Here is a 25559-nt window from a genome sequence, read left to right on the forward strand (position 1 = left end):
CTCATTCCCAGAATGTCCAAGCCAGTGCATCGTCACATTTATGCAGAAGCCGACAGTTGGTGGCAGTGCATGAGTCACTGGGTCGCAGCATTAGTGAGACAGGTCTGGCATCCAGCCTGCCATTTCTGAACATGGAGGGTTGTTGTTGTGATCTCTGACCAAATGTGACCAAGCTTCTGTTAGTAACCCCACACAGCGGGTTAAAAGCATCAGAATGGAAGAAGTGGCTCTGCATCCCCCAAGATGAACTGCTGCTCACAAACTATATGTATCGATACAGAGATTTATTTTCTACGAGACCAGCAATACCACAAGATATGAAAAAAGATTTAAAAGGAATACAGAGCACACACTGAAAAATGGAAAAAAGGTGTTTAGACCAGAGGATATACAGTCACAAGGACTCTGTGGAGTTCTGTGACTAACCAAGTCCACCTCATGGGTCTATAGCTTCTAAAAACTAGCTACAGTAACGTGCATCGCTCATTTTAGAGATGGAATCCTGCTAATGAGTGAAGATAGAGTCCTAAGAAGATGAAAGGAGCACTTTAAGGATCTGCTGAATGAAGAATATGAGAGAGAGGAGAATGGATGGATGGTGTTATGGACAGTGTAGCACAAAGACAGCTGTCCTTAGTACAAGGGATAGTTGACGATCCACACCATGGAGGTATGAGAAAGAGCTGCTGAAGCTGGGCTACCATGATGCTCGCCATGGCTTCATGCTGAGAGAGAGCAGATGTGATGTTTTCTATGAGTGTGTTTATGGAGGTTAGAATTTGAAGCCTTTTATTGTCATGCATTTATTGAATAATGAAATTGCAGAGCAGCTCCACCTTCAGATCCAAGATAAGTTCAGATGTCTTAAAAGGAGGGATAGAGGACAGAACCTGGCTTCTCGGTGCCATGAGGGTTCGTTGGTGTTTTGCAAAGGCAGGATAGATGGCAGAGAAACTGGCATCCCGGTGCCAGAAGGGTTTGCTGCTGCATTTTGCAGAAGAGGGAACAAAACTGTTAAACTGGCATCCTGGTGCAAGGAATGTTTACTGCTGTGTTTGCAAATGATCGAAATGGAGACGAAAAATGGCGACACGGTGCCAGGAACATGCGGTATATTTTGTTAAATACGTTTATATATTCAGGGAAACCGGCATCCCAGTGGGAAAGCTTGCTGCTACATTTGCAGTCATGGATCAGTATCCAGCAACATCAAGGAACACAGGAAAACAGAGAAGTACCAGAGACTGAAGGAACAACTGGAGCAGATGTGGAAGATGCCAAAGCCCAAAGTTGTGTTAGTGGTGACAGGAGGTCACGAGAGGTGGCGAGGTGGACGAGAGGAAAAGCGGGACCATGGAGGAGGTTACGGCGGTGTGGTTAGACACGAGGGGAGGAAGAACACCCTGGGTGGAGAGCAAAGTGGTGACAGAAGGACGTCCTGTGTAGGGAGGAAACGAGACACCAGCCATGTGCGTTGAGCTCAGGACAGCGGTGGGCCGAGTTCAGAGCTCTGCGTATGCGGGGTAAGTTATTAAAGATGAATAATTAAAGAAGAGTGACTGTCCTCCTTTTTCTTCAGTGGACGCTGGAGCAAAGTGGCGGTGAGGACGTCTGAGGACGCTGCCCACTTGGAATTTGAATGGACTTTTTATTGGACTTTTAGTAGTTTTAGATCATCGGCTGAGGCCACTGCAACTTTTACTTGGGCTGTTTTTTATATTTAAATTCTTGTTGTCCTTGGCCAGGGTATTTTAAATAAATTATATTTTAGAAACTTAATTTTTATATTTTCTCCTGCATTGACTCCTGCTCTTCCTGTTCTAGAAGGTTTCCCTTCCCAGAGAGCACCTCGTGACACATATCCCCGACCTTTTGTTTTGCTGATTTGTGCTGCTGTAGGTAGAATGCAGGTCACTATTGAAATGAACTGGCTGTATTGTTGTCCATATATATGATAAATTAAGTTAAGTTATTACAGTGTTACTGATGTGACACTAATTCACATCATTCTATCAGGAAATGCGTGAGAGATGGAGAGAGGCTGAGGCAGAGATGGATGTGAGGAAGACGCGAAGGATGATGAAGAGGATGAGACACACAGGGAAGGAGATGCAGCTGTCAACAATGGATTCAACATCTGTACAGAAAGTGTGCATGTGAGTGCATGTGATCTGCATTTTACCACACAGCACAAAACCTTGGAGTAGTGCCAAACTAACCAGTGGCAATAATGTGCACATTTCTTAGTCATTTCCTGTTATATGCATATATAGAGGACCTATTTAAGCATCAGTGAGTGAGACTGAAGATGTTGGTCGGTAAGCTGAAAATCCCACAGTGGCGAGGAAACAGTTAAAAGGATGCTTCTGTCTCCACCGTGGATCACAGAGGATGGTTCCCAGTCTCCCTGTGATGGTGTGCAGCATGAGCTGTGGCTGGGATTGATCCATATGAGGAACTAAACTGAAGTGACCTGAACACTCAGTGTGCGCTGATAATACCGTCGCCTCTCCAATTTTAATAGTAAATAGCAGACGGGCAGGCTGAGCCTGCTGTGAGTGCTAAATGGAACTAATGAAGATTTGTGAAGTCGAGTGTGAGTAAATCTAAAAAGTGATTTTATGTTTGACAAACTGTAGAACGCACATTGATTGAACTTCTCAACCATGCAACACTTCCCTGTGTCCAGTGATGTAGAAAAGCTTTTGCAGCTGGTTGTGTTGTTTTAGTCTCATCACTGTTTCTGACACTGATGCAGACGGAGCTCAGGAAAGCTGCTGGTCGCCATACGTCTGTGTACCACGAGGCAGGGCTCTTCTGTAACTGCGTCACACTCCCACAGGACCACTGGAACTACATATACTGTGTCTTTCAGTTGTCTCATGTATAGTATCAGTGAAATGTCCCTTTATGCCCAAACATGCATGTCTGTAAAGCTTACAGTTTAATAGCTTACTGCAAATGTATGCAATAAACACGCTCAGTTTGAGCAGATGAGCCTGAGCCTGCCCCCCACCCCCAACCCTACACCCATCCACCATTCACAGGCAGCAACCCAACAAGGTGCTCATGCTACATACACAGAGATTACACTAGCTTATTGAGTCCTAAAGCACACACACACTTTCAAACACTCTGTTTGTATGTATCAGGCAGATATATACTGGGTAGATAATAGCCACAGTCACACACACACACACACTCTCTCTCACACACACACACACACACACACACACCATTACACAAAATGTGTTTCACAAAATAATCGAGAAATCAAAAGTGTTCGAAGTGGAGACACAAAGAGATAAAGACACAGATACCCATCCACTCTGCTGTTATTATTTAGCTGATGGTCCATTATCTAACCCTGTGTGTGTGTGTGTGTGTGTGTGTGTGTGTGTGTGTGTGTGTGTGTGTGAATATATAAGTGCTCCTTCACATTACAGTGCTGCTACATTTCCTGCACACACAGAAAAGACAAACCCACAGATAAAGCAGCTATTGTCGCAGCCGTAATCCCAGTGAAAAACATGTTGTGGTGTTGCTGTGATACAAACAGGAGCATATTGTCTTGACAACAAAAGGCAGCCTTGTGAGCGGTGGAAAGAAAAGGGAAGCGGAGCAGTGATCCACAATAACATTATTGTAATGTGGGAGTTATATCAACAGTGTTTTTCTTCCAAAGCCTCTACAACAACATACTTATTGCAGTAACCTAGATAAGTGCCAGTTCTGTTCCTTTAATACTATCAATACATAAACAGACGTGTTTGTAAGATACACAGAACTGTTTAGCATCATGGCTAAATGCAGCCTAAGCCCACAGCACCATGGATGCCCTCCATGGACCAGTGTCACGAGCATCCCTGCACACCTTTCTTTCCCTTTCCACACCCACCAGCCACAACCATGTGACCTTATCAAAGTGGCTGATAACACTAAAACTTAACAAGAAAAAAGAGCTGTTTACTTTCCATCCAATGTATCCCAGACTATGAAGTGAGCATTGTTAGAACATTATCACTTATGAGTGGCCATAATGTGTTGACTCATGTAAGTGAGAAGACAGTACAGATACATTTTCACACACATGCAGTTAAGCAGTTGGCCACAGTTGGCAGTTACTGAAAATATGTAAAACAAGTATGTGATTACTTGCAGTTATCACAAATGTGGGAGTGAGAACAGACCTGCAACCGAGGACAAAAGTAAGAGACAAACCTGTTGTGAGTAGAAAAGTTAAAGTTTAAAAAATGGATCAGTATGGTGAGTAAACTGAACATCCTGATTCCCCTCATCACTGACAACAAGGCTGAAGTTCATTCTCACTGTCAGCCATTCTGTGGTGTTTAGGTTCTGATCAACAGGTTTGCTTAAAGGGCATACATCACACACTAAGTCGACCCGTCAGTGGAACAAGCTGTTTTTTCATTGACAAATAACCACACTGTGTCTTTATCCACTGCTAACACTGCAGACAGCATCGGGGCAGACAGCAGAGCTGGCGTCCTCCTCTGTGGTGCTCGTCCTTGCACCGTGCGCGACTCATGCTGGCTGCTACAGGCTTTTCTATAACCTGCCTTTTTTCTTCAACTCAATCAATAGGTATGGTTTCGGATACTGACAAATCTTTCCAGTGGGTTTAAACCAAACAATCGGTGTGAGATTGGAGTGCAGACTTTTACCTTTACCTTCAGGTAAAGCATTAACATTTTAGGATTTACAATCATTTTTACACACAGCTCCTATTTTCAGGGAACAAGCAGTTTAATGACCTCATGATTTAATTAGAAACACAGCATTTAGAGTTTGTTTGAGGCAGTCAGTAACACCAAAGAACATCCAAGTATTAGAAACAGTTCCTGAGATGGGTTTACATAAAAATGGCTGTAGTTTCTAAACACTTTGTGCAGTAACTTTGTTTAATCCCTTAAATTAAAGCTCAAAGTCTGCTCTTTAATCACAACTAGATTCTGTTATGTAGAATCCACTGGTGTGGGGCACAGATACAAAACTCAACAAAAAAACTGTCATTGAAACTGTCATTGAAAAAAAACTGCTTGCAGATCTAATCACCTAACTGTACGCCTTTGTAGTAGTTCAGTACAGAGCTATTATTATAAGTTTTCACTCTTAGCCTCACAGGCTGCTTATGGTTCTGTAACTCGTGCACATGTGATTGGGGAACTGCAAATAAAGTATTTTAAATTAGGTTTTCTACATCTCAGATTAGTGCTGAGCAACAGACTAATGCAACTGCTGATTGTGTCTTATTTGTCAGATATGTCCGTTACAGTGATGCAGTGGTAAACGGACTGATTCTTATACAGCGCTTTTCTACTCTCCCGGAGTACTCAAAGCGCTGTATACAACATGCCACATTCACACCCACTCATACAAGCACTTCTAAACACAAGTGCAAACTAATCTACATTCACACACATTCACACTCCGATGAACGCATCAGAGGGCAACTTGGGGTTAGTATCTTGCCCAAGGATATTTGGCATGCAGACTGGGGAAGCCAAGGATCAAACCACCAACCTTCCAAACAGTAGCTGATCTGCTCTACCACCTGAGCTACAGTCACCCCGGTGGTTAGCACTGTCGTCTCACAGAGTATGTGGCTGTGCACCTACAGGCCTGCCGTAGGCTGATGATCCCATGTACCCAGCCGCTCAGCCTACGACAGCTGGACAGCCTCCAGCCCAACCACATACAGAAGATAGGGAGAAGATGGTAGATGGGTGGATTGGACTGGATGGATGGATGGATGGAGGGATGCAGGGAGGGATGGATGGATGGATGGTTGGATGGATGCAGGGAGGGATGGATGGATGGATGCAGGGAGGGATGGAGGGATGGATGGATGCAGGGAGGGATGGAGGGATGGATGGATGCAGGGATGGATGGATGGCTGTAGCTCAGGTGGTAGAGCAGGTCATCCACTGATCGGAAGGTTGGTGGTTCGATTCCTGCCTTCCCCTAGTCTACATGCCAAATATCCTTGGGCAAGATACTAACCCCAAATTGCTCTCCGATGCATCCATCGGAGTATGAATGTGTGTGAATGTTAGCTATAAAGCACTTAGTAAGATGTGCTTGTGCGAATGGGTGTGAATGGGTGAATGCACAAGTTGTGTAAAGCGCTTTGAGTGCTCAGATGAGTAGAAAAGCGCTATATAAGAACCAGTCCATTTACCATTTACCATGATGGAGGGATGGATGGAGGAATGGATGGAGGGATGGATGGAGGGATGGCAGTGTTTGTAGTTAGTTAGTCACTGTAAGAGTAACTGTTGCTGTTTTCAGTCTGGAACTGTTAGTTAATAAGTCTGAGTTTCTGTTTTGCTCTCTTGTTGTTTCTGTGTATGGACTTTTTCTGTGATTGTATTTTCAGAGTCCTTTCCCCTCTGTCTTTGTACCACACTCGAGTGTCTGCTTGCATTTTGAACTGTAGAAATATAAACCATTGCCCCTGATAACAAATGGGTAATATTATTATAAGGAGTAGTATGTAAGATCACTTTCCCTGTTACTGAGGACTGAAATGGTAAATGGACTGGTTCTTATAAAGCACTTTTCTACTGAGCGCTCAAAGTGCTTTACACAACTTGCATCATTCACCCATTCGCATCCATTTATACAAGCATTTCTAAGCTTTTCCTGTGCTTTGTAGCTAACATTCATATACATTCATACTCTGATAGATGCATCGAAGAGCAACTAGGAGTTAGCATCTTGCCCATGAGTACCCACCTTGTGATTAGTAGATCACATGCTCTACAGCCACCCCCACAACTGTGCAGAATGTAGAATTACCAAAATGCCTTTGCTTGTTTGGAGTGTGGAGAGGAAAGAGGAGCCCCAAGAGAAAACCACATTCACTGTCCTCAAAGAAGAGGAGCTTATGTTGAGTGTTAGAATGAGCTCTCACTTAAGAGCTGCTTTTAATGTGCCAGACATCTTTGCACTCTTGTGAGTGTGGAAGAGGGAGACGACCCTGGGCTGGGTAGTTCTTCATCTAATGCTCGTGTGATAATATATATATATATATATAGTACTATGTAAAAGGTTTGAGCCTGCCCATATCTTTTATATGCTGCTATAACAAATCGGTCCACGATTTACTGAAATATGTAAACATGCACAGAAACACAGCTAGTATCATTCTTTTTTTAGTTTCCTTATATATTATAAAGAGTCTGAAAGTGAATATTTGGTGTGAGCAGCTTTGTTGTCCTGCACAGTCTGAACTCCTAACTCCAATCTTCTGTCAATTCTTTTTACAGGCTTCTAAAAGGACATTTAAAGCTCTTTGTTAGATGTTTCTGCTTTTTTTCTCTTCTCTGTCCGGGTGATTCCACGCCGCTTCAATAATGCTGAGGTCTGGGCTCCAGGGAGGTCAATCCATGACTGATAGTGTTGTTATTGTCTTTCTTGGAGCCTATCCAGCAGTCATAGGGTGAGAGGCAGGGCACAGCAGGGTCCAACAACGGGCTGTCGTGCTATTGCAAGGCTAACACAGAGAGGCAGATATGCATTAACACAGGTAGCTGCAGTACTCAGAGAGAACTCAGAGGGAGAACATGCACACTGTGTACAGGAAGGCTTCAGCTGACTGCTGGCTTTAAAGACACGACCTTCTTATTGGACCCTTCTTGCAGTCATTTGTCAGCAAACACAATGAAACATAGGTGGGTTGAGGTTGTTTGTAGTTTGAATCAACGTTTGCTGATTTATGGCCTCCTTACTAATCATATATAATGTTTTCCTTTTTTATGTTCTGATGCTGTGTTGGGCTGCAACCTGGTTTTCCTTACAGATACATGCTGTAAAAGCTGCAGTGTGGCCATTTCTCCTCCAGGGGGCTCTGTGTGGTTGCCTTCCATGTCAGGGCTCATTACTGCTGTGGGTAGCCGCAGTAATGTGGTAAGAGCTGGAGTCATCGGCCTACAGTGCACACGGTGAACCTCTAGGTGTCACCCATTGTCTAGTTGTCAAGGCAGAGGGGAGGGAGGTGTCTCTAATCTACCCCCCCTGAAAATTCAACCATTTGGGGGTTTTAGCAACACCTAGTTCCACGTGCCTCTCCAGCACATTTCTGCCTGCCACCACATCTAAGCTCAGTCTCTTTTTGTTGTGAACTCGAGTGGCTCTGAGACTGCTGGGCTTCTCTGTTTCTCTGAGCTCAGACTAAATTAATCCTATATGCTTCCAGACATTTTGTTTGCAGAAATGCTTCTAATATGAATAATAAAAAGCGATGTTTCCTGATGTTATGATCAGTAACTGAGGAGAGCAGGTGGCTTTACCCTTCATCAAATCCATTTTCAATGTATTCTCTGTGTTCAGAGCCTTTAGAATGATAGAAATTCAGCTAATTATTTTTAAAGTGAATTAGCCAAATTACTAATTAACAAGTGGCTGTCACCAAAATGACTGTTATAGATGTATAAAGCAAGGGATGGCATAAATCCCTTATATTTGAGAAGACAAAATTAAAAATGTTAAAATTGAACTTATTATCTAAACTATTTGATCATTTATTTATGTGTTTACTAATCTGTCTAATTTCCACAGTTCTGTGTTGTTTGTGTTTATTAGTTTGTCAGTGTTGTACTGATAGTGTGCTGTGTCACTGTGCTGACATGTTGTGTATGGTTTTTCTAATTACTAAGACTGAAGCTCATTCTTTCATTGATTATCAGCTTATGTTGATGCCATTTGAGCAAAAATGATTGCTAACTAGTACCTGAAATACTACATAATCCATACTAATAAAATGATAATGCACTGCTGTGTGTGCATTTGTTCTGCTGGTATTTGACGATGCTCCACTGCAGACGTGGGACTCTTCCCTGCTTTAGGATTACAGCTCATTTCAGACATACCAGCGTTTCTGATGCTGTGTCCTCATGAAGACTGGCTGTTAGCTTAATTAACACAACATTTTTTAAGAAAATCGTTAAAACACAAAAACTTGGGGAAGGAGTGGAGTGCTATAGTTCAGAGATATGGGCAAGAATTAAGAGAAAAGTAGAGGTCTGCTTGGTTTTACTCAGACAAGTAAAGGTTACACAAAAGCTGAATGAGGAAGAGTAAAAATGAGTTAGTTCTGAAGTCTGCCAACAAATCTGCTGCCTATAAACTGAAGTTATGAACTGGACACGTGAAACAAACTCAAAATAACCAACCTAGCATACAGAGCACAACTAGCTGGCTCATCAGACAAGTGTATTAATTTTTATTGAGATCAAAGAACATTAAACAAACCAAAATATCTAACTCAAATATCAAAGGAAACATCCAAAATTCACTTGTTTTTGAATAATTAATAATGTTTCAACTTCTATATGCATAATACGAGACACTTGGCTCCCATGAAAATACATTCTATAACTCAGAAAGCATGGACAGATGAAACAACAACCCTAGTTTCTCGTCAGCACCAGGGTGACAAAATGTCAGTATCCCTTTTAAACTGCAGTTAAACCGTTACTTAAAAAGCCATCTCTAGACCCAGCGGTCTTAGCTGCTTTACAGCTACTCTTTACTATAATTAGCTAACAGATCATCTGCAGAGGAATGGCTTATTTGAAGAGTTTCAGTCAGGTTTCAGAGCTCATCACAGCACAGAAACAGCTTTAGTGAAGGTTACAAATGATCTTCTTATGGCCTCTGACAGTGGACTCATCTCTGTGTTTGTCCTGCTAGACCTCAGTGCAGCGTTCGATACTGTCGACCATAATATCCTATTAGAGCAATTAGAACATGCTGTAGGTATTACAGGTACTGCACTGCAGTGGTTTGTATCATATCTATCTAATAGACTCCAATTTGTACATGTAAATGGAGAGTCCTCTTCACACACTAAGGTTAATTATGGAGTTCCACAGGGTTCAGTGCTAGGACCAATTCTGTTTACATTATACATGCTTCCCTTAGGCAGCATCATTAGAAGACATAGCACACATTTGTTACAACATACAAATGTTTCTTCTTTACTCACTATGTGTTAACTGACCTCTTTGCATTTAATCATGAGTTATTAATAATCTCTGCCTCTCTCTTCCACAGCATGTCTTTGTCCTTTCTTCCTCCCCTCACCCCCAACCAGAGTGAGATGTTCTCCACCTCCCAGAGTCTGGTTCTGCTCAGGGAGTTTTTCCTTCCCTCTGTTGCCAAGTACTTGTTGTTTGATTGCTGAAGTGTCGCTCTAATATTGTAGGATGTTTACAGAATAAAGCACCTTGACATGACTGTACATATATAAGAAAAAATGTATTCATTTAAACAATTAAGTGTGCTGATTTCTACTGCCATTCGATTGATGGGTCAGCATTGTTTTGTAAAAGAATGGAAGAAGAATGGATTGCAAATAGAATTTGGAGGGTGAATTATAGCTGTAGCTAACGTGTGGTGTGTACAAAGTCTTGCACCCGCAGCGAGCCAAGCAGATGGTGGTAATACAGCTAAATGTTTGACACAACTCACATGACCTCAGCATCCAAATGGACCCCACAGAAGTCTATTTCCAATAGAACACAAGGTAAAATTAAATTATTGAACAGTACTCTATATACTAATATACAAATATAACTGTATGTCAATATTTAGTTAACGGTTATATATTCAGTATTAAATATAATGTGATTTTTGATAATGTATTGTCATTATCAAAGACTGTTGTCATGTAAATGAAAATAAATATGTTGTCTGCAAGTGTACAAGGGTTGTTTGGAGAACACCCGGGGTCTTCATCTGCACTGATAAATAATCCTGACAAAAGGACGTTTACAGCAAATCAAATCTAGTCTAAAATACATCTCATATTGAAAGGAATGACAGTAAAATAGATTTCAGTGTTTTCTATCAGCATGTTTGATGGTTGATCCAGTTGACTGAAGCCATTCCATTTCCATTCATCCTCATCTTCCTGGGAAGAAAGCAGAGCTCTAAAAATTCCTACTGTGCAACAGAAAATGTGAACCAGACACCTCAGTCAGGTTTGTGCATTATTTTATTTGTTTATCATTCGCCTGCACCAATAATCCACAAACACAAGTGTCTATTAACTCAGTATTATATTAATGAATACATATTATAGCGACAAATAAAAAATAATCACAATACAAAAGAGCCATTTAAATATGTCGAATGTCAATCGCATGTCAAAGTCTTGATTCAACGTGTACTCAACATGCATTTAAAATATAAAAATAGACTTCTGATTACAATTATATACATTTTTATAAATATAAGTATACAAATGTATTTTCAAAATACAAAGATAAATACAGTCACATTGTGTACCTTTTTTGGGATATTTAGCATTCACAAAACACAATTATTAAAACTGAAATGCAACTTTAACGACACTTGCAGGTCTTGTTTTTTGTCTTTGTTATTTCCTTTTCGGTCTTTTTTGCCACCAACATGCCCTCACTTTCACTCGGCACGGAGGGGGCGGGGAATAAACAAGAAGTCTAGCTCTGCCGAACATCCTGTAAGAGTTTGTTGATCTCAGCCACCAATTCACTGGCGTCCACCAATTCATGCCGGCTATCGCTGCGTTTGCCCTGAAGGTGACTGAGCACCGAGTCAAAATCGTCCTCCTCGTAGTTCTCTGGGATCTCCTCCATGGCTGGCAGCCACTTGGAGGAAGGCCCAGGGAGCGGCGCCGACACTGGCACCGGGGCTGGGGGAGGCTGCACCAGCGTGGGGCTGACCAGCGCCGTAAGCAGAGGGCTGCTGTGGGGCTTGGGAGCATGGCCGCTGTTCTGGGGGCTGTTTTTGGGCGCCTGTGAGCCCTTGTGGCTGCTGCTCTGTGAGCTGAGCTTGGTGCTTGGTTTCAGCGTGTGGTAGCTACCGCCCTGGTGGTGGCCAGATGGGCCTATGCTGCTACCTGGGTTTTGGAAGTGGGTGTTAGCGGCCCAGGCTGCCACTCCCTGTTGGTGTACAGAGGGGCTGGGTTTGCCGGGCAAATGACCCCTCCTGCGATCTAAAGATCCAGTCATCGGTACACCCATCCCACTCAGGCTAGTCCCCTTCTGGTTTTCACTGACCTGGACGTAAGAGTCCAGGCCCTGGGGTATTAACCTCTGAAACACGCTGCTCATCTCTGAAAGCAAAGACGTGGTCCCACACAGGTCTTCGTCTGTGGCCTCGTTGCTGCCGGCACCTTCTCCCCCATCGTCTTCACCATCCTCCCCACCGAGGTCCTTGCCGAAGGTGGAGAAGCTCTGGTTCCGGGCGCAGCCGGTATCAGTGCAGGGCTGCGGGGTCTTTTCTTGAGAGATGTCACTGTCTTGGCGGGCTTCTTCCCCGGGGATGTAGAGGTTGCTGCGGTAGTCAGAGGAGGACGAGGCTGGGGAGGCCAGGGGTGGCATCCAACACTGATCGGAGTGACCCAGAACGCGGCACTCGTCCGTGCAAAGCCTCATGGCTGCAGAGAAGACAGAAGCATGAGTAATCACGAGTGAGCTGCAGCCATATGGTCACTCTATACAAAACTAAACCTGCTTGTGTTTTGAGTCATTTAAAGATGAACCTTTTACAAAAATCTAAACAGGAAAGTAAAACTCACAGAACATAGGTTTGGTTCAATCCTTATAGTACACTCAGTACACTTACAGTTACTGAATAACCAGGTGAAAAGGTTCTCCACAGAACTCGTGTTTCTTTCTTTTTGTGCTTGGCTGTCTCTGGAAATCTGCCCTAATTAGTCTGAGAGGCTCTCTGCAGGAGCTCTGCCGTCTATCGTCCTACGACTTCACCACAGAGAGACGATTCAGCCAGGCCGATCAATGCCTATTACCCATTCAAAATAACTCCTCCTCTAAAAGCCCTGCATTTTTCCCTTTCAAGTCACTCTTTTCAATAATAAATCTTCAAATAGAAAATCTCTGAAGAATAAATTAGACAAATCAAATATGCCAACTTAAAGCCTTCATTAAAGGACTGCGGTGCTTTTCAGTGGCGCTGTTGAGGGACTTCATTATCCCCTCATTAACATGAAAGGAATATTTATAATATATCTTAGAGCAGCTGAAAAGTGCATTTGGGTGCAGTGGAAGGATGAAAACAGTGCGGGGGCAGAGGCAGATTGGCTACCTCGCTGATGAAAGGCTAAAAATCAAAGATTTAACCTGAGCGACTGGTGTGTGAAAACAGAAAAGGAACAAAAATCCACGTCACACAAACATTAACCTCCTCAGACCCAAACTCTTTCATGCCATGCATTTTTAATTTTGATTGGGACCTGATGAATGTAAAAATAAAGAAGTAGGTCATTTTTATTTTTTACCTGATTTTTGTTTTTGACAAAAATAAGATCCACATATGAGGACATTCGTTTTAAATTTCAATAGAACCATGGCAGTATCATCTCCTTTTAAGTGGATATCAGGCCCTTGTAGAGCAAAATTTAGTATTTTGGTCTAGACAACCTAAAATGTGATGTCCACATATGTGGACACCAGGTCCTGGGAGGTTAACTGAGAGCCTCGCTGACTTACTGGGATTTACTTTTCAGAAAAGAGAACCGACTACTTTGTTCAGGACTGAGGACAACATGGTTCACTGTGTGTTTACTTCAGAGACTGGATTTGATCAGTAAACCAATTCAGCTTCTATTCCTGCTGAGAGGAGGACGCACGATCAGTGAACGTCGGTGATCAGACTGACGGCTACGATTTACAGGCACAGACCAAAGAAGAAGAGTCAGAGTAAGGAGACATCCAGTCAAGCTTTAAAAACACTGCACTTAAAAACACCATTTCCTAAGTATTTAAGACCCCCTCCCCACCCCCACAAATAGCCCTGATGACTCTATCATCTACTTTCCAAGATCTGACAAAGTTCCAGTCATCGGCCCCTGAGGAACGTTCCCAGGCTGATATCTAAACCCGGAGGAGTAATCTATTACTGTTACAGGAGCCTGAATAGGTCTCCCTGTCTGTATGTGATGACACTGTTTACTCAGTATTCATGTTAAATATAAAGATGTAATCAGGGCTTAAACACATCCCTGAATAATCTGTTAGATCTGTAACATAAACCATCCTGTGGCCTTCATTTCCACAGGAACGCCGCTGATCAGCAGCACTACACAGAGGTCTATTAGACGTAAGCCAGCAGGGCTACTCATGTACAAGAGCTTAAAGACAGTACAAGTGTTAAATAAATGTGAATATTGTGTAAAATGTGGAAATACTGCTATACTAATGGCTCTGTACTACAGCTGTGAATAACAGAGAACCTGTCTTTGGCATCATTTATTGCAGTCTTCTCCATCTAGACAAGCAAGAAACAAAGCTTTGTGTTACATCCAAGGGGGCGGGGTTAAGGCTTCCACACTGAGTCATAATAACAGAGAGCTGACTTTATGCTGCAGTGGACTGGGAGTGGGAGGTGGCCTAAGCATCCATAAGGAGAAAGGTGAGCCTAGAGATGTAACTGTGCTCTTCAGGGTTTAATCATGAGCACAACTCTGAGTCGATTCCATAGCAACTCTGCGCCTCGTGGCAATTAAATGCCTCTGTTTCATCAGAGCAACATAAGAGCTTTGGTTTGGATGGCTGGAAATGAAGGTTTGAAGGTGGGAAAAAGCAGAGCGCCAAACGAGCGGAGCTCCTCTACAAAGCTGTAAAGAAGGGGTGGGAGGGAAGGAGGAGGCGTTAGTGATGAGATTGTCTGCCCATCTGAATCGACTTTAATTGGGATGTAGCTCAAATGTGGTATTAAGTGATGGCTGTGTGGGAAGCTGGCCGGGAAGAAGCAGCAGCTCTGGGAGAAGAGGGATGGCGTGATAAAAGATGCTGCAGAAGCTTGCAGCCTGTATGATGTTAGCCAAGACACACTGACAGTTTTACAGGATGTGACTGAGTGTACGCTGCTCAACTAGCATGCAAACCTGTCACACATGTGATACCAGCAGACAGAACACGTCACAGTCAGTAGGGTCACTAAAAAGTGCTCATTCTTCCTCATTAACTCAGCTGTAGAGAGGAGGGACCGCCCAGCAACATGACAGCAGGCGGCAGAGGCTCAACAACTTCATGACAGTGTCACTCACAGTCCTCCAAAGTCAATACATGTGCAGCTTATTTTTTTAGTTTCAGTTTTTTGTTTTTTCTTTTTCCAAAATGACCTCTGACATGAAAGCCTCATTTCTGCTGTTCAAACTGAAGAAATGTAAACTTTTACATATGACTGCTCAGCTGTGTCTGTAATCAAACCTCTGTAACTTTGCTCTGCTTCACTTCAGCAGCATCAGGTCATGTTCACATGCTGATTCATGGTTTTCTTCAGTTTTTAATGGACTGCAGAATATTTTTAAGGTTATCTGCTATAAAAAGCCAGGACAGAAAATCTGCTTCATGTTTTATCCTCAGTTACTTTGACACAAAGGCATCTGCTGTGATGATCACACCTCTGATGAAGTCTCAGCTTTGTTTTTATAGATATAAAGATATGGACATGTACTGATAAATGATCAGAATTACAATATCTCTGACTGTCTGAGCCTAAAGTGAATCAGTGATAGAAATCAGTGAGGATCCCGGCCCTATTGCAGCTGTTTATAGGCCACAGTATTCCCATCATCCCACAAACAGACTCATGTCTTGGTAAAGTGGAAAATTTATTTTAGCTTTTAAGGATGATCTAAAGGACCTGACTGCACTCTAAAGAATGGGGGCAAAGTCAAAAATCCCATAATATGCAACCCAGCACAGTAAAGTTTAACTTGAGGTTAAAGGAGACTCGGACAAAGACGATGTGCTCCACACTTTTTCATATGAAGCTCTGTCTGTTTAATCATCAGGCAGTTCCTCTCAGCTGTACACACTGTGGTCCACAGACAACACCATGACTACAAATGACTACAGTGATGTCTGAGAAACTGAAGTGCTCTTTTAAAATTGACTTGAAAACCTCTTTAATAGGGTTAATACCTACACGACCTAAAAGGAAAGAAAATGAGCAATTAAATCACAAATCAGGTCTTGGCTAATTAAATTTTCAAGTAAAGATTCTGTGATTTGTTGAGAGAAATTAGGCGGTGGTCAGTGGAATCAGAAAGCATCAACCATCGAGGGCTGGTCTAAGAAAGTCTTCCCTTCATTCTTTTGAGCAGCAGAATGATTTATGTACTCATTACAGCTGCTCTTTGGTCCTTTTAACATATACTTAGAAGAACACAGTAGTGTAGTACATGGTATGTTATTAGTATCGGTGGTATAGAGAATGAATTGAGGGTGTGGCACAGTCAGATGACCTCTAGGTGGGGTTGCTGAGCAAAGGTTAAACAGCTCTGGTGTTGCCCAGTTTGAGCCACGTTCAAAGACTTTGTGACCCACGTAAACATGAGTGATTGATGACTCATATGTTCTAATGAATTTTGATGTATTGATTCATTTGAATAAATAAATCTACCAAACATTCAGGCCACAGACTGCCAGCTGTCATAATTTGCTACATTTTATCATCTCATATGAAAAGAAGCTGAAAGTGTTTGTGTTTAGAGCTGTTGGCGTGAACCTCCAGGAACACAGACACTTGTCACTATTACCTGATAAATCACCAAAAATATAAATATCATTGTAGCTGTTAGCTCAGCAAACCAAGAATCTACATGTTTAATGGATACAGTTCTTAGCAATTCTACGTATAATTATTATAAGAATAATATCAGAGTGGTGGATAAAAGCTGAGCAAAATAAAGACTGAAGCTTGTCTTCATGTCTACCGAGGGCAGTGCGGTGTGATGTACCTGCATGTGCTCTGTGCTGGCCATCAGGGGCATATATCTCAGTAAAGCCCTCACCGAGGAGCCTGTCCATGGGGGATTCCCTGCCGGGCTCGTAGTCGCTGTCCCCGGCCTCACTGTCTCCCCGTCCGCTGTCCTTCAGACTGAACTTATCCATCTCATTCAGGGCATATCTGCAAAAGCCAGAAGCAGATTTGATACATGAATCACAGCCAATAATCTTAGCACACTTATGAAGACACCACACTGATGAATAATAAGGTTCACTGAGAGTGCTCTGCAGAAGGGTTTTAACATAAAATTATGCAGATGTGAAGTTATTGAGCATATAGTTTAACTCCAAAATCGACTGGACCAGAACAGAGCTGAGAACAGTGGAAATGTTGCACTGTGACATGAGGAGGAGCTCAGAGGGCTCTTCCTCATGTGTGCTTAGGTGTGCCAGCACACAAAGCATCGTTCACGCATGTGTTACCTGTAGCTTCTGGTGTATTTGTTGCCTCTGAAGCTTGGCCGTGGCTGGTACTGGCCCTGATGAAGCATGGACAGAAGCTGTGAGACTTGCTACAAAGCCAAGAAAAAAAAACAAAAAGAAAGGAAAAAAAGACAAAATAAAAGGGAAAATGAAGAGGGGAAAATGAATGGAGTCAACAAGCAAGGCCACAAGACAATGTTTGGGGGGCATTGTGGGGGGGGGGGGGGGGGGGGCTGAGGGAGTGCATGACTTTGTGATGGTCAACAAAAACACGACACATACAGCTGAACAGAACACGGGAGGTAACCCCGGTACATGACAAATCACGTGCACGGCTTCAAATGAAAAAGTACTATATGTATAAATACTTCAATGAAAAGAGTAGTACATGTAAATCAGGGTTACATCAATCCCATGGACATTTAAAGAAAATGAGTAAACCTCTCACCTCTACAGGAGGAGTGGCGTGGGCCAGCTCCAGAGCAAAGTTCTCTTGCACATGATTGGAGGAGATGGTGACCAGGCTGTTCAGTGACTGGCGGCTATGATGGCTCTGCCTGCTCCCCAGCGTGCCTCTCTCAGGTGTAGGGGAGGGGGAGGGGGAGCGCGGGTGTGCATGCACAGGTAAAGTTCCATTGACGGTCGGGACCAGGGTGATGTCTGCCTTGTGGATTTGCCTGGCGGGCTTCTTAGGGTGGTTCTGGTAGCTGTTCTCCGCCACGCGACAGTTGTAGTTGTGTCTGGGGTCTTTCTTCTCACGGCTGCAGCGGGCCGTCACAAACATCAGCATCACGATGAGCAGCAGAGCACAGACTGCACCCAGAGAAATGATAACAATGAGGGAGAGATCCAGTGAGGCCTGGGTGGAGCCGGTAGGATACAGAGAGGGGAGAATGTCCATGTTCTCCTGCACAGAGAGCCTGAGGAGGGCTCCTGTGGACAGCGCGCTGATGCCTCTGTCCTGCACTTCCACCCTGATCTCCATTATGTCCCGCGGAGCCTGCTCCAGGCTGGCATTGGTTCTGAGCTCACAGCGTCGGGCATTCATCACAAACAGCCCATCCTCATTGCCACCAATGATGGCACAGCTCACCTCTCCGTTGGCACCAGCATCACGGTCTGTGACTTTAAGGGTGGTGATCAGCTGACCCGGGGATGCATACTTCCACACGGGGAGCTCAGCGGTATGATTCCGGAGTGAGGGGGAGTGAATGATGGGCGGGTTGTCATTTTCATCCAAAACAGTCAGCAGGATGGAGGCATTGGCCGACTGCGCAGGGTTTCCCCCATCACGTGCCTGAACAGTGAAGGCGATCCGGCTGACATCCTCATGGTCGAAGCTGCGCAGTGCATAGATGGCACCGTTAGAGGGGTCGATGGTGACGTAGGTGGAAATGGGGCTGTCTTGGACCAGCGTGTCTACGATGGTGTAAGTGACCTGACCGTTGGTGCCCAGATCTGGATCTGAGGCCACCACTGTCATCAGGTAGGCTCCAGGAGAGTTGTTCTCCGACTTAAAGACCTCGTAGCGGGTCTTCTCAAAACACGGAGGATTGTCATTTTCATCCAGAACCTGGACGGTAAAGTGTTTGATGGTGGAGAGGCTGGGGGAGCCTCTGTCCTCAGCTATGACCGTCAAACTGTACTCTGACCTCTTCTCACGGTCCAGTGAGACGTTAGTGAGAATCATGTAGTTCTTCTCGTGGGTCTTCTGGAGCCTGAAGTGGCCATGACCGTGCAGCCTGCACACCACCTCACCGTTGAGCCCTCCATCAATGTCATCAACACGCACCAGAGCTATGAACGTGTCCACGGGGGCCCCCTCTGAAATGTAGGCCACCTCCTCTTTGCCAGGCGTCATCAGGTTAATGTTTATCTCTGGTTTATTGTCGTTGACATCCACAACTTTGACCACGATTTTGCAAAGTCCAGGAATGGAATTGGGGCCCAAGTCCTGAGCCTGAACATCCAGCTCATAGGAAGCACTGGTTTCATAGTCCACCTTTTTAATCAGAGTAATGTGGCCGTTTTCAGGGTGGATCTTAAAGGTCTCCAGGATCTTTGGTGAGACATGACTGCTGAAAGAGTAAACTATTTTCCCATTAGTGCCCTCGTCAGGATCCGTGGCGTTTAAATCAATAATCAGAGTCCCAAGGGGAGAGTTTTCTAACAAATTGATGGCATAAACCTGTTCGTCAAAGGCCGGGCTGTTGTCGTTGGAATCCGAAATACTGATCTTGAGCAGAGTGGAGCCAGACTTGGGGGGCACCCCGTTATCCGAGGCCGTTAGCTGCAGCTGGTAACTGGCCTGCACCTCCCGGTCCAGTTCTCTCATCACCACCAGCTCTGCGTACTTGGCCCCGTCTGTCCGGGTCCTCACGTCGATCTTAAAAAAGTTGTTGGCTGTGAGGGAGTAGGTATGCAGAGAGTTCTCCCCTACGTCCGCATCCACAGCGCCGTCCAGCGGGATGCGCGTCCCCACTGACGCGCTCTCGGAGATCTCAATGGGGACGATGGCGCGAGCAAAGTGCGGGGAGTTGTCATTGATGTCCAGCACTTCCACTTCCACGTGGAACAGCTGCAGGTACTCCGTGGGCAGCGTGACCACGTCGAATTCAATGGAGCAGTTGGAGTTTTTCTCGCAGAGCTTTTCGCGGTCGATCCTGGTGCCGATGCTGATCTGTCCGTCGTCCTCGCGCACGGCCAGCAGCGGCGTGCTGCCCAGCTGCATCACGCGGAAGCGAAAGCTCAGGGAGCTGGGTAACTTTGGCAGAACCGCGGACACGTCCTCCTTCAGCCGCGCGATGACTGTGCCCACTTTCTGCTCCTCGTAAACTTTGTATTTCAGAGTCTTCCCGCTGGCGCCGTGCACGAGCGCGAGCAGCAGCAGCGCGTACAGCAGCGCGAGCTGGAGTGGAGCCGAGGACCAAACGGTCGCTTTTCTTTGGCTCCTCTTTGCCCCCATCTTCTGCGCTCACACCGAAGGATGACTTCCACAGAGGGGAGATCACGGACGGGAGAACACGCGTGTCCTTAGTACGACATGTTCGTCCTGCGAAAACTGCACGAGACACAAAGAGAGAGAGGAAGAAATAAAGAAAGTCGTTTCGTGGGAGACGAACACACACAAACTGCGCCTCTCTCCTCGCAGACCGCTCTGTCACACTTCCACATATGCTCTGAGTGTGTGTGTGTCTGTGTGTGTGCGGCTGAGGAAGCTCCCGCCCACTCTGTTAGACTGAGAGAGAGAGAGAGAGAGAAAAGTCAATGTGTGCGCGCGCGCTCGTCTTTCTTCTCGCGCCCCTGTCTGCGCCCGCCCCGTCTCTTTTCCACACAAACACTCCTCTCCCACCTCCTCCCTCCTCCTAAATCAGAATGGCCTCCTTTAAGCAACAGGGGTGCGGGGGGGTCCCACTCCCCCCAGCACAGAAGTGTGTCACAACAATGGGCCGGAGCGCGATCCATTCGGCTCAGCCTCCGCGAACACAGCCGCACACTGACGGTCGCGCTTGTATTGACAGCGCGTGCCACCTCTTTTGTGCGGCTACAAACCAACTTATGGCTTTGAGGACAACAACGACCCAGCCAACATACCGAGTAGTTAGACCCGGTGTGTCTATCACGGCTGTGTTACAACACGCAGACAGGGCAATCTGTCCTTACAATGCACCGTGTGTGTGTGTGTGTGTGTGTGTGTGTGAGAGAGAGAGTCCTACACTGATGAGTTACAAAGTATCATGGATGCACATTAGCCTCTGTAGCCTCTGACTGACCACTAAAGTGTTTGTCTGAACACAACAGTCCTCCTTCTTCTCTCAGTGCGTGTGTCTAATCTTTTCATAATGCATTCTCACAAACACTGAAAGTGTGCTGACCCCCCCAGCTGACCCCACAGGTGTCCCTTGACAAAACCCCACCTCCTCTTGTTGCTGCAGAGTTCAGTGGAGGCAGAATCTGCGGCTCCCCTGATCTCCATCCTGAGCCCAGCCTACAATTAGCATCCATTCAGAGTGGCTGGTGACAACGAGCTGAGCTCAGACCAGTTGAGAGCAAAGCATTCACAGCTATGATGGTGCCAGATTATTATCAGAGCTCAGTAATGACGGGCAGTGGTCTGCTACATGGACTTTATCTTGACGTCATGGCTGCTGTGTGAGTGAAGGAAAACACCAAGATAAGTGAGTCTATGGGTTGTGAGCTGACACCACAGAAACACCTCCACATCCCACAGTGTCACAAAGCCCACAGTACAGATTTGGTCCATTTGATTATTCACACAGTAATGAGCTGCTCACACTTCTGTGCACCGGAGCCACATTAACAGGGCAGTCTGTCCGAGGCTGGATCTGTGACGGACTTCATCGCAATCTGACATTCCTGTGTGCGACCCGTGGGAACAGGCTCTGCACTGCCATCTGTCTCTGAGCAAACACATGGACACCGGCTCACACACACACACACACACACACTGACCGACCCAACACCCATATAGCAGTCGGTTTGCAGATGCTGATCGTCAACAGACACATCTTAGAAGCTCTAAGCACTAATTTAGTTTTCATGCAGCAATGCTGTGAGCTGCTGAGACTGCATCGACGGCCTGAACTGTGTTTAGTTCCAGGTTCAGATGCAGAACACTCAGTGCAACAAGCACCGTGGTTCCATTTCAACCAAGAAACTTTCAACCAAGCCTCAACCAAGAAACTGTGCTGCACTTATATATTCAAATATGATGAACAGGTTCAGTCATCTTTATAATATAATATAATATAATATAATATAATATAATATAATATAATATAATATAATATAATATAGACGGGGGTTGGGGGGGCTGCTGGATGGTCCTGGGCAGCTCATGTGCAGCAGGCTGTGTGATGGGGTGGATGCAGAGACTTTGCCCTCAGGGACCATAACATGAGTGAAAAGAGGGTGCAGCACCTTTGTCATTGAAATGAAGCAGGAGATCCCCATGACAAAGGCTGCAGAGCAGGTGGAGCAAGCCCACCCCCACTCATTCCCATAGAATGAGTGGTGCAGGGGGGTTAAGGGTGGAAGCTGGGAGACGTGGGGTGATACTTGGGCTTCCTCTGCTTCTATTCAGCTGTCTGGATTTCCCCCCAATTTAGACATGAAGAAAGTTGGAATAAGACTTGATGGAATGAAGATCAGCGACACGCTCGGATAATCTGCCCCAGAACAGCCGTCGTGTCGGGAACAGCCAGTCCCGGTCATTTACACTGCTCTGTGCAGACATTCAGCATCGCTCCCATGTGGGGGTGTTTGGGGGTCTCGGCATGCGTCGGGAGCATTGTCAGGGCACGCGAGCATCTGCCACTGTTTCATTACCATGCTGTCAGCTCGTGTGAGAAGGAATGGATTTGGGCTGGAGGAGAGGGGGGCTAGGAAGGACCCTGCCTGCAAGTCAGCTGATCACCACTTCCAGTGCTCTCCAAAGTGTGAGTGCTGGAGACTAACCTAATGACAGGAAGTTGCCTGCAAACTCAACACCAGCAAGCACAGATGCTTGTGTCTGACACAGCAGTGCACAGCACCGGGACCATCACCTACGACTTTGCAGAGCTAGAGGCAGCTGAGCCGAGCTTTGCAGAAAATCCCACAGTGTCTGAAACACAGGATGGTCCATCTAGATGCACGCGTCAGAGCACACGTCACAACACGTCTTCACAGAACTTCATCAGAACTGCACACAAAGCCTCATGTATGTGCAGACAGTTTCAGCACACACTGACAGCAGTGACTCATCAGGTTTCAGAAGACACACATAAAGTACTCCAAGTACTTGGTAGCAGTACTGTACCAGTTCCAGTTTCCCAAAGAGAACATGATGTTTTCGTGTTGCAGGTGCACATGCAGTGCTTACAGATCAGATCTGACCTCAGCACTTTGTGCAGTTAAGCAGTTTAGCAAAATGTTTATGTTCACGCTGTTTAAAGCAGAGGAGAAATCCATAAATCTAATTCTAGGACACTTTGAGTATTTCAAAGTATTTCATTTGACTGTGCTCAGGTTCCCACCCATCATGGTGCTGAGCCCAGGCCAGGCCTTCCTTCCATTCCCTGCTGTAAACTTTTCTCTCCACTTTGTTCTCAAGTTGGATTTTGTTCAGCTTTGCTTTCTGTCTGAAGTCCTTAAACATGCCAGTTTATTCTTATTTAGGAAAAACTTCAAGTCTTTTTTGACCCAAGGTGTATTGTTTGGGTCCAACCGAACCTGCTTAGACGGGATAAGAGAATCATTAGAAACTATCTGGTAGAAAGAATCTGTGTTCAGAATGACTGTTTCTGAAAAACACATCCCAGTCAGTCAGTTCTGTGCAGCCTTCCAGTTCCTCAGTTGACTCATTGGCGCATATGTTGATGGTTTTGGTCTACACATTGTTCAGACTATAATGTTATTCTCTTACTTTAGGTGAATATCTGATGTTCACCAAACCTCATATCTGACTGCATTTTGAACAGAGGCAGGCTTCATGATTGAAGAAGGGAGCAGCTGCGTGAAGACGCTGAGCTAATGGCGTGCAGGTTGTCTTCCATGTTTAATGCACAGAAGAGATTCCCTCCTTTACTTTAACAGTGGAAAGAAACTGAGAGTGAAAACTCAGTGCTGCGTGTGCACAGCTATGTCTCTCCATCCTGGGATTTTCACTCTGCTGCACAAATTCTTCTCTGATGAAAACTTACAAGTTTGACTCTTTTGCTGTGTCCTCAGCCTGCATCGTCTAGCTCTGCAACAGTCAGTCATTTCCTGTGTATATCATGCACTGATCGCTTCCTTGTTGAGTTGTGACTGTGTAGCAGTGTCGCTGCAAAATGACCCATATAAAGGATGACAGAGTGTGTGGTCAGCTGTGCAAGTCACAAACTAGGTGCTTTCATTTGACATCTTCTTCATCAGAGTCTGCTGGAACAAAGAGCTGGACACTGATTAGAAACTTTAGACTCACGGACCAGGAGCTCGCAGTGCTGTGTGTGTTTTCACATGAATACCAGCAGCACAACCTCAGACTAGGACAAAGGTGCTCCTTTCTCTGAGCCTATACAGTGATGTTGTAGACAATAGTGTGCTTGTTTTGTGTTGCCAGCTTGGCTTTGGCCTTTTACTGTTCTGACATAATGCTTAATAAAGAAACGTGGACTGCATAGATTCAAATGGAGCCCCACCCAGACGATGGGCCTGAGTGGAATGCCTCAAAATCAGAATCAGAATACTTTATTAATCCCTAATGGGAATTATTTGGGTTACAGTTGCTCCAAGACAGTAACAGACAGTAACAGTAACAAACTATTTAAATAATACAATATGTTACAGAGTTTAAAATTTAAGAAACAGCATAAATATATACAAATCGCTCAATTATACATATCTAGAATATTACAGAGGTGAAATATATATGATTGAAATGACCACACATTTGATTGGTGTAAATTTTTTATGCACAAAATGAGCTCAGTTCATTGCTCATGTGGCTGAATATGTGTAAGCCACTGGGTTTCAGTCTTCATGCAGTCTTAGGCTACGCCCACACTAGCCCGGGTAGATTTGAAAACGGCATTTTCATCTGAAAACGCGCCGCGTCCACACTAGCGTTTTCAGTCGTTTTCACAGAGTTGTGCGTCCACATTGAAATAGATGAAAACGCTTACGTTCCAGTCCTGTGCATGCGCAAAAGCGAGTGAGAATTAAAGTATCTGAAGAAAAGCTATCTGGAGCATGTACAAACTGATATTCATCTTTTTTAGGGCTGTCAAAATTGAGAGCAATCAAAACAACCGCTGTATAATGCACTCCGCTATCTTTGTTTATTTGGTCACATGACTGCATCACATGACTAAAATACGTCATCGTTTTAGAAAGTCTGCGTTGCAATCCAGAAAATTTTAGACCCATAGCTTTGACCTCGCATGTTTGTAAAGTAATGGAGCATATGATAAATGAAAGATTAACGTACTATTTAGAAACTAGAGGCTTTCTCTCTAAACATCGAAGTGGGTTTAGGAGAGGGAGGTCTACCATGGATCCAGTGTTGTGTTTGGAGCATGAAGTTAGAAAAGCCCAAATAAACAAAGAAAGTGTAGTTGCTGTGTTTTTTGATATTGAAAAAGCCTATGATATGATGTGGAGGGAAGGCCTACTAATTAAACTCTGTAAATTGGGTATTAGGGGGAGGATGTACAGGTGGACTATGGATTTTTTACAGGGAAGACAAATTCAAGTGAGGATTGGGAAGGTTTATTCTGAAAGTTTTTTGGTAGAAAACGGTACACCTCAAGGGAGCATAGTGAGCCC

General features: G+C 44.7%; 1 protein-coding gene across 3 annotated transcripts; it reads right to left on the reverse strand.

Annotated features, from left to right (window-relative positions):
• Nucleotides 1-11005: 11005 nt before the first annotated feature.
• Nucleotides 11006-20575, reverse strand: pcdh18b (protocadherin 18b). Of its 3 annotated transcripts, none has more exons than XM_005458219.4 (4): nt 17698-20575; nt 17250-17338; nt 16832-16947; nt 11006-12448 (listed from the first exon to the last, which is right to left on the reverse strand). In XM_005458219.4, the coding sequence occupies exons 1-4, from the start codon at nt 20212-20214 to the stop codon at nt 11490-11492; spliced, it is 3681 nt and encodes a 1226-aa protein (XP_005458276.1). In that variant the 5' UTR covers nt 20215-20575; the 3' UTR covers nt 11006-11489. The 3 variants fall into 3 exon arrangements, with proteins under 3 accessions (XP_005458276.1, XP_013131917.1, XP_013131918.1); XM_013276463.3 differs by having other exon boundaries at nt 16778-16947; nt 17698-20573; XM_013276464.3 differs by having other exon boundaries at nt 16778-16947; nt 17250-17305; nt 17698-20572.
• Nucleotides 20576-25559: the final 4984 nt, after the last annotated feature.

The sequence above is a fragment of the Oreochromis niloticus genome, linkage group LG2, assembly GCF_001858045.2.
Source record: "Oreochromis niloticus isolate F11D_XX linkage group LG2, O_niloticus_UMD_NMBU, whole genome shotgun sequence".
Lineage (NCBI taxonomy): Eukaryota > Metazoa > Chordata > Actinopteri > Cichliformes > Cichlidae > Oreochromis > Oreochromis niloticus.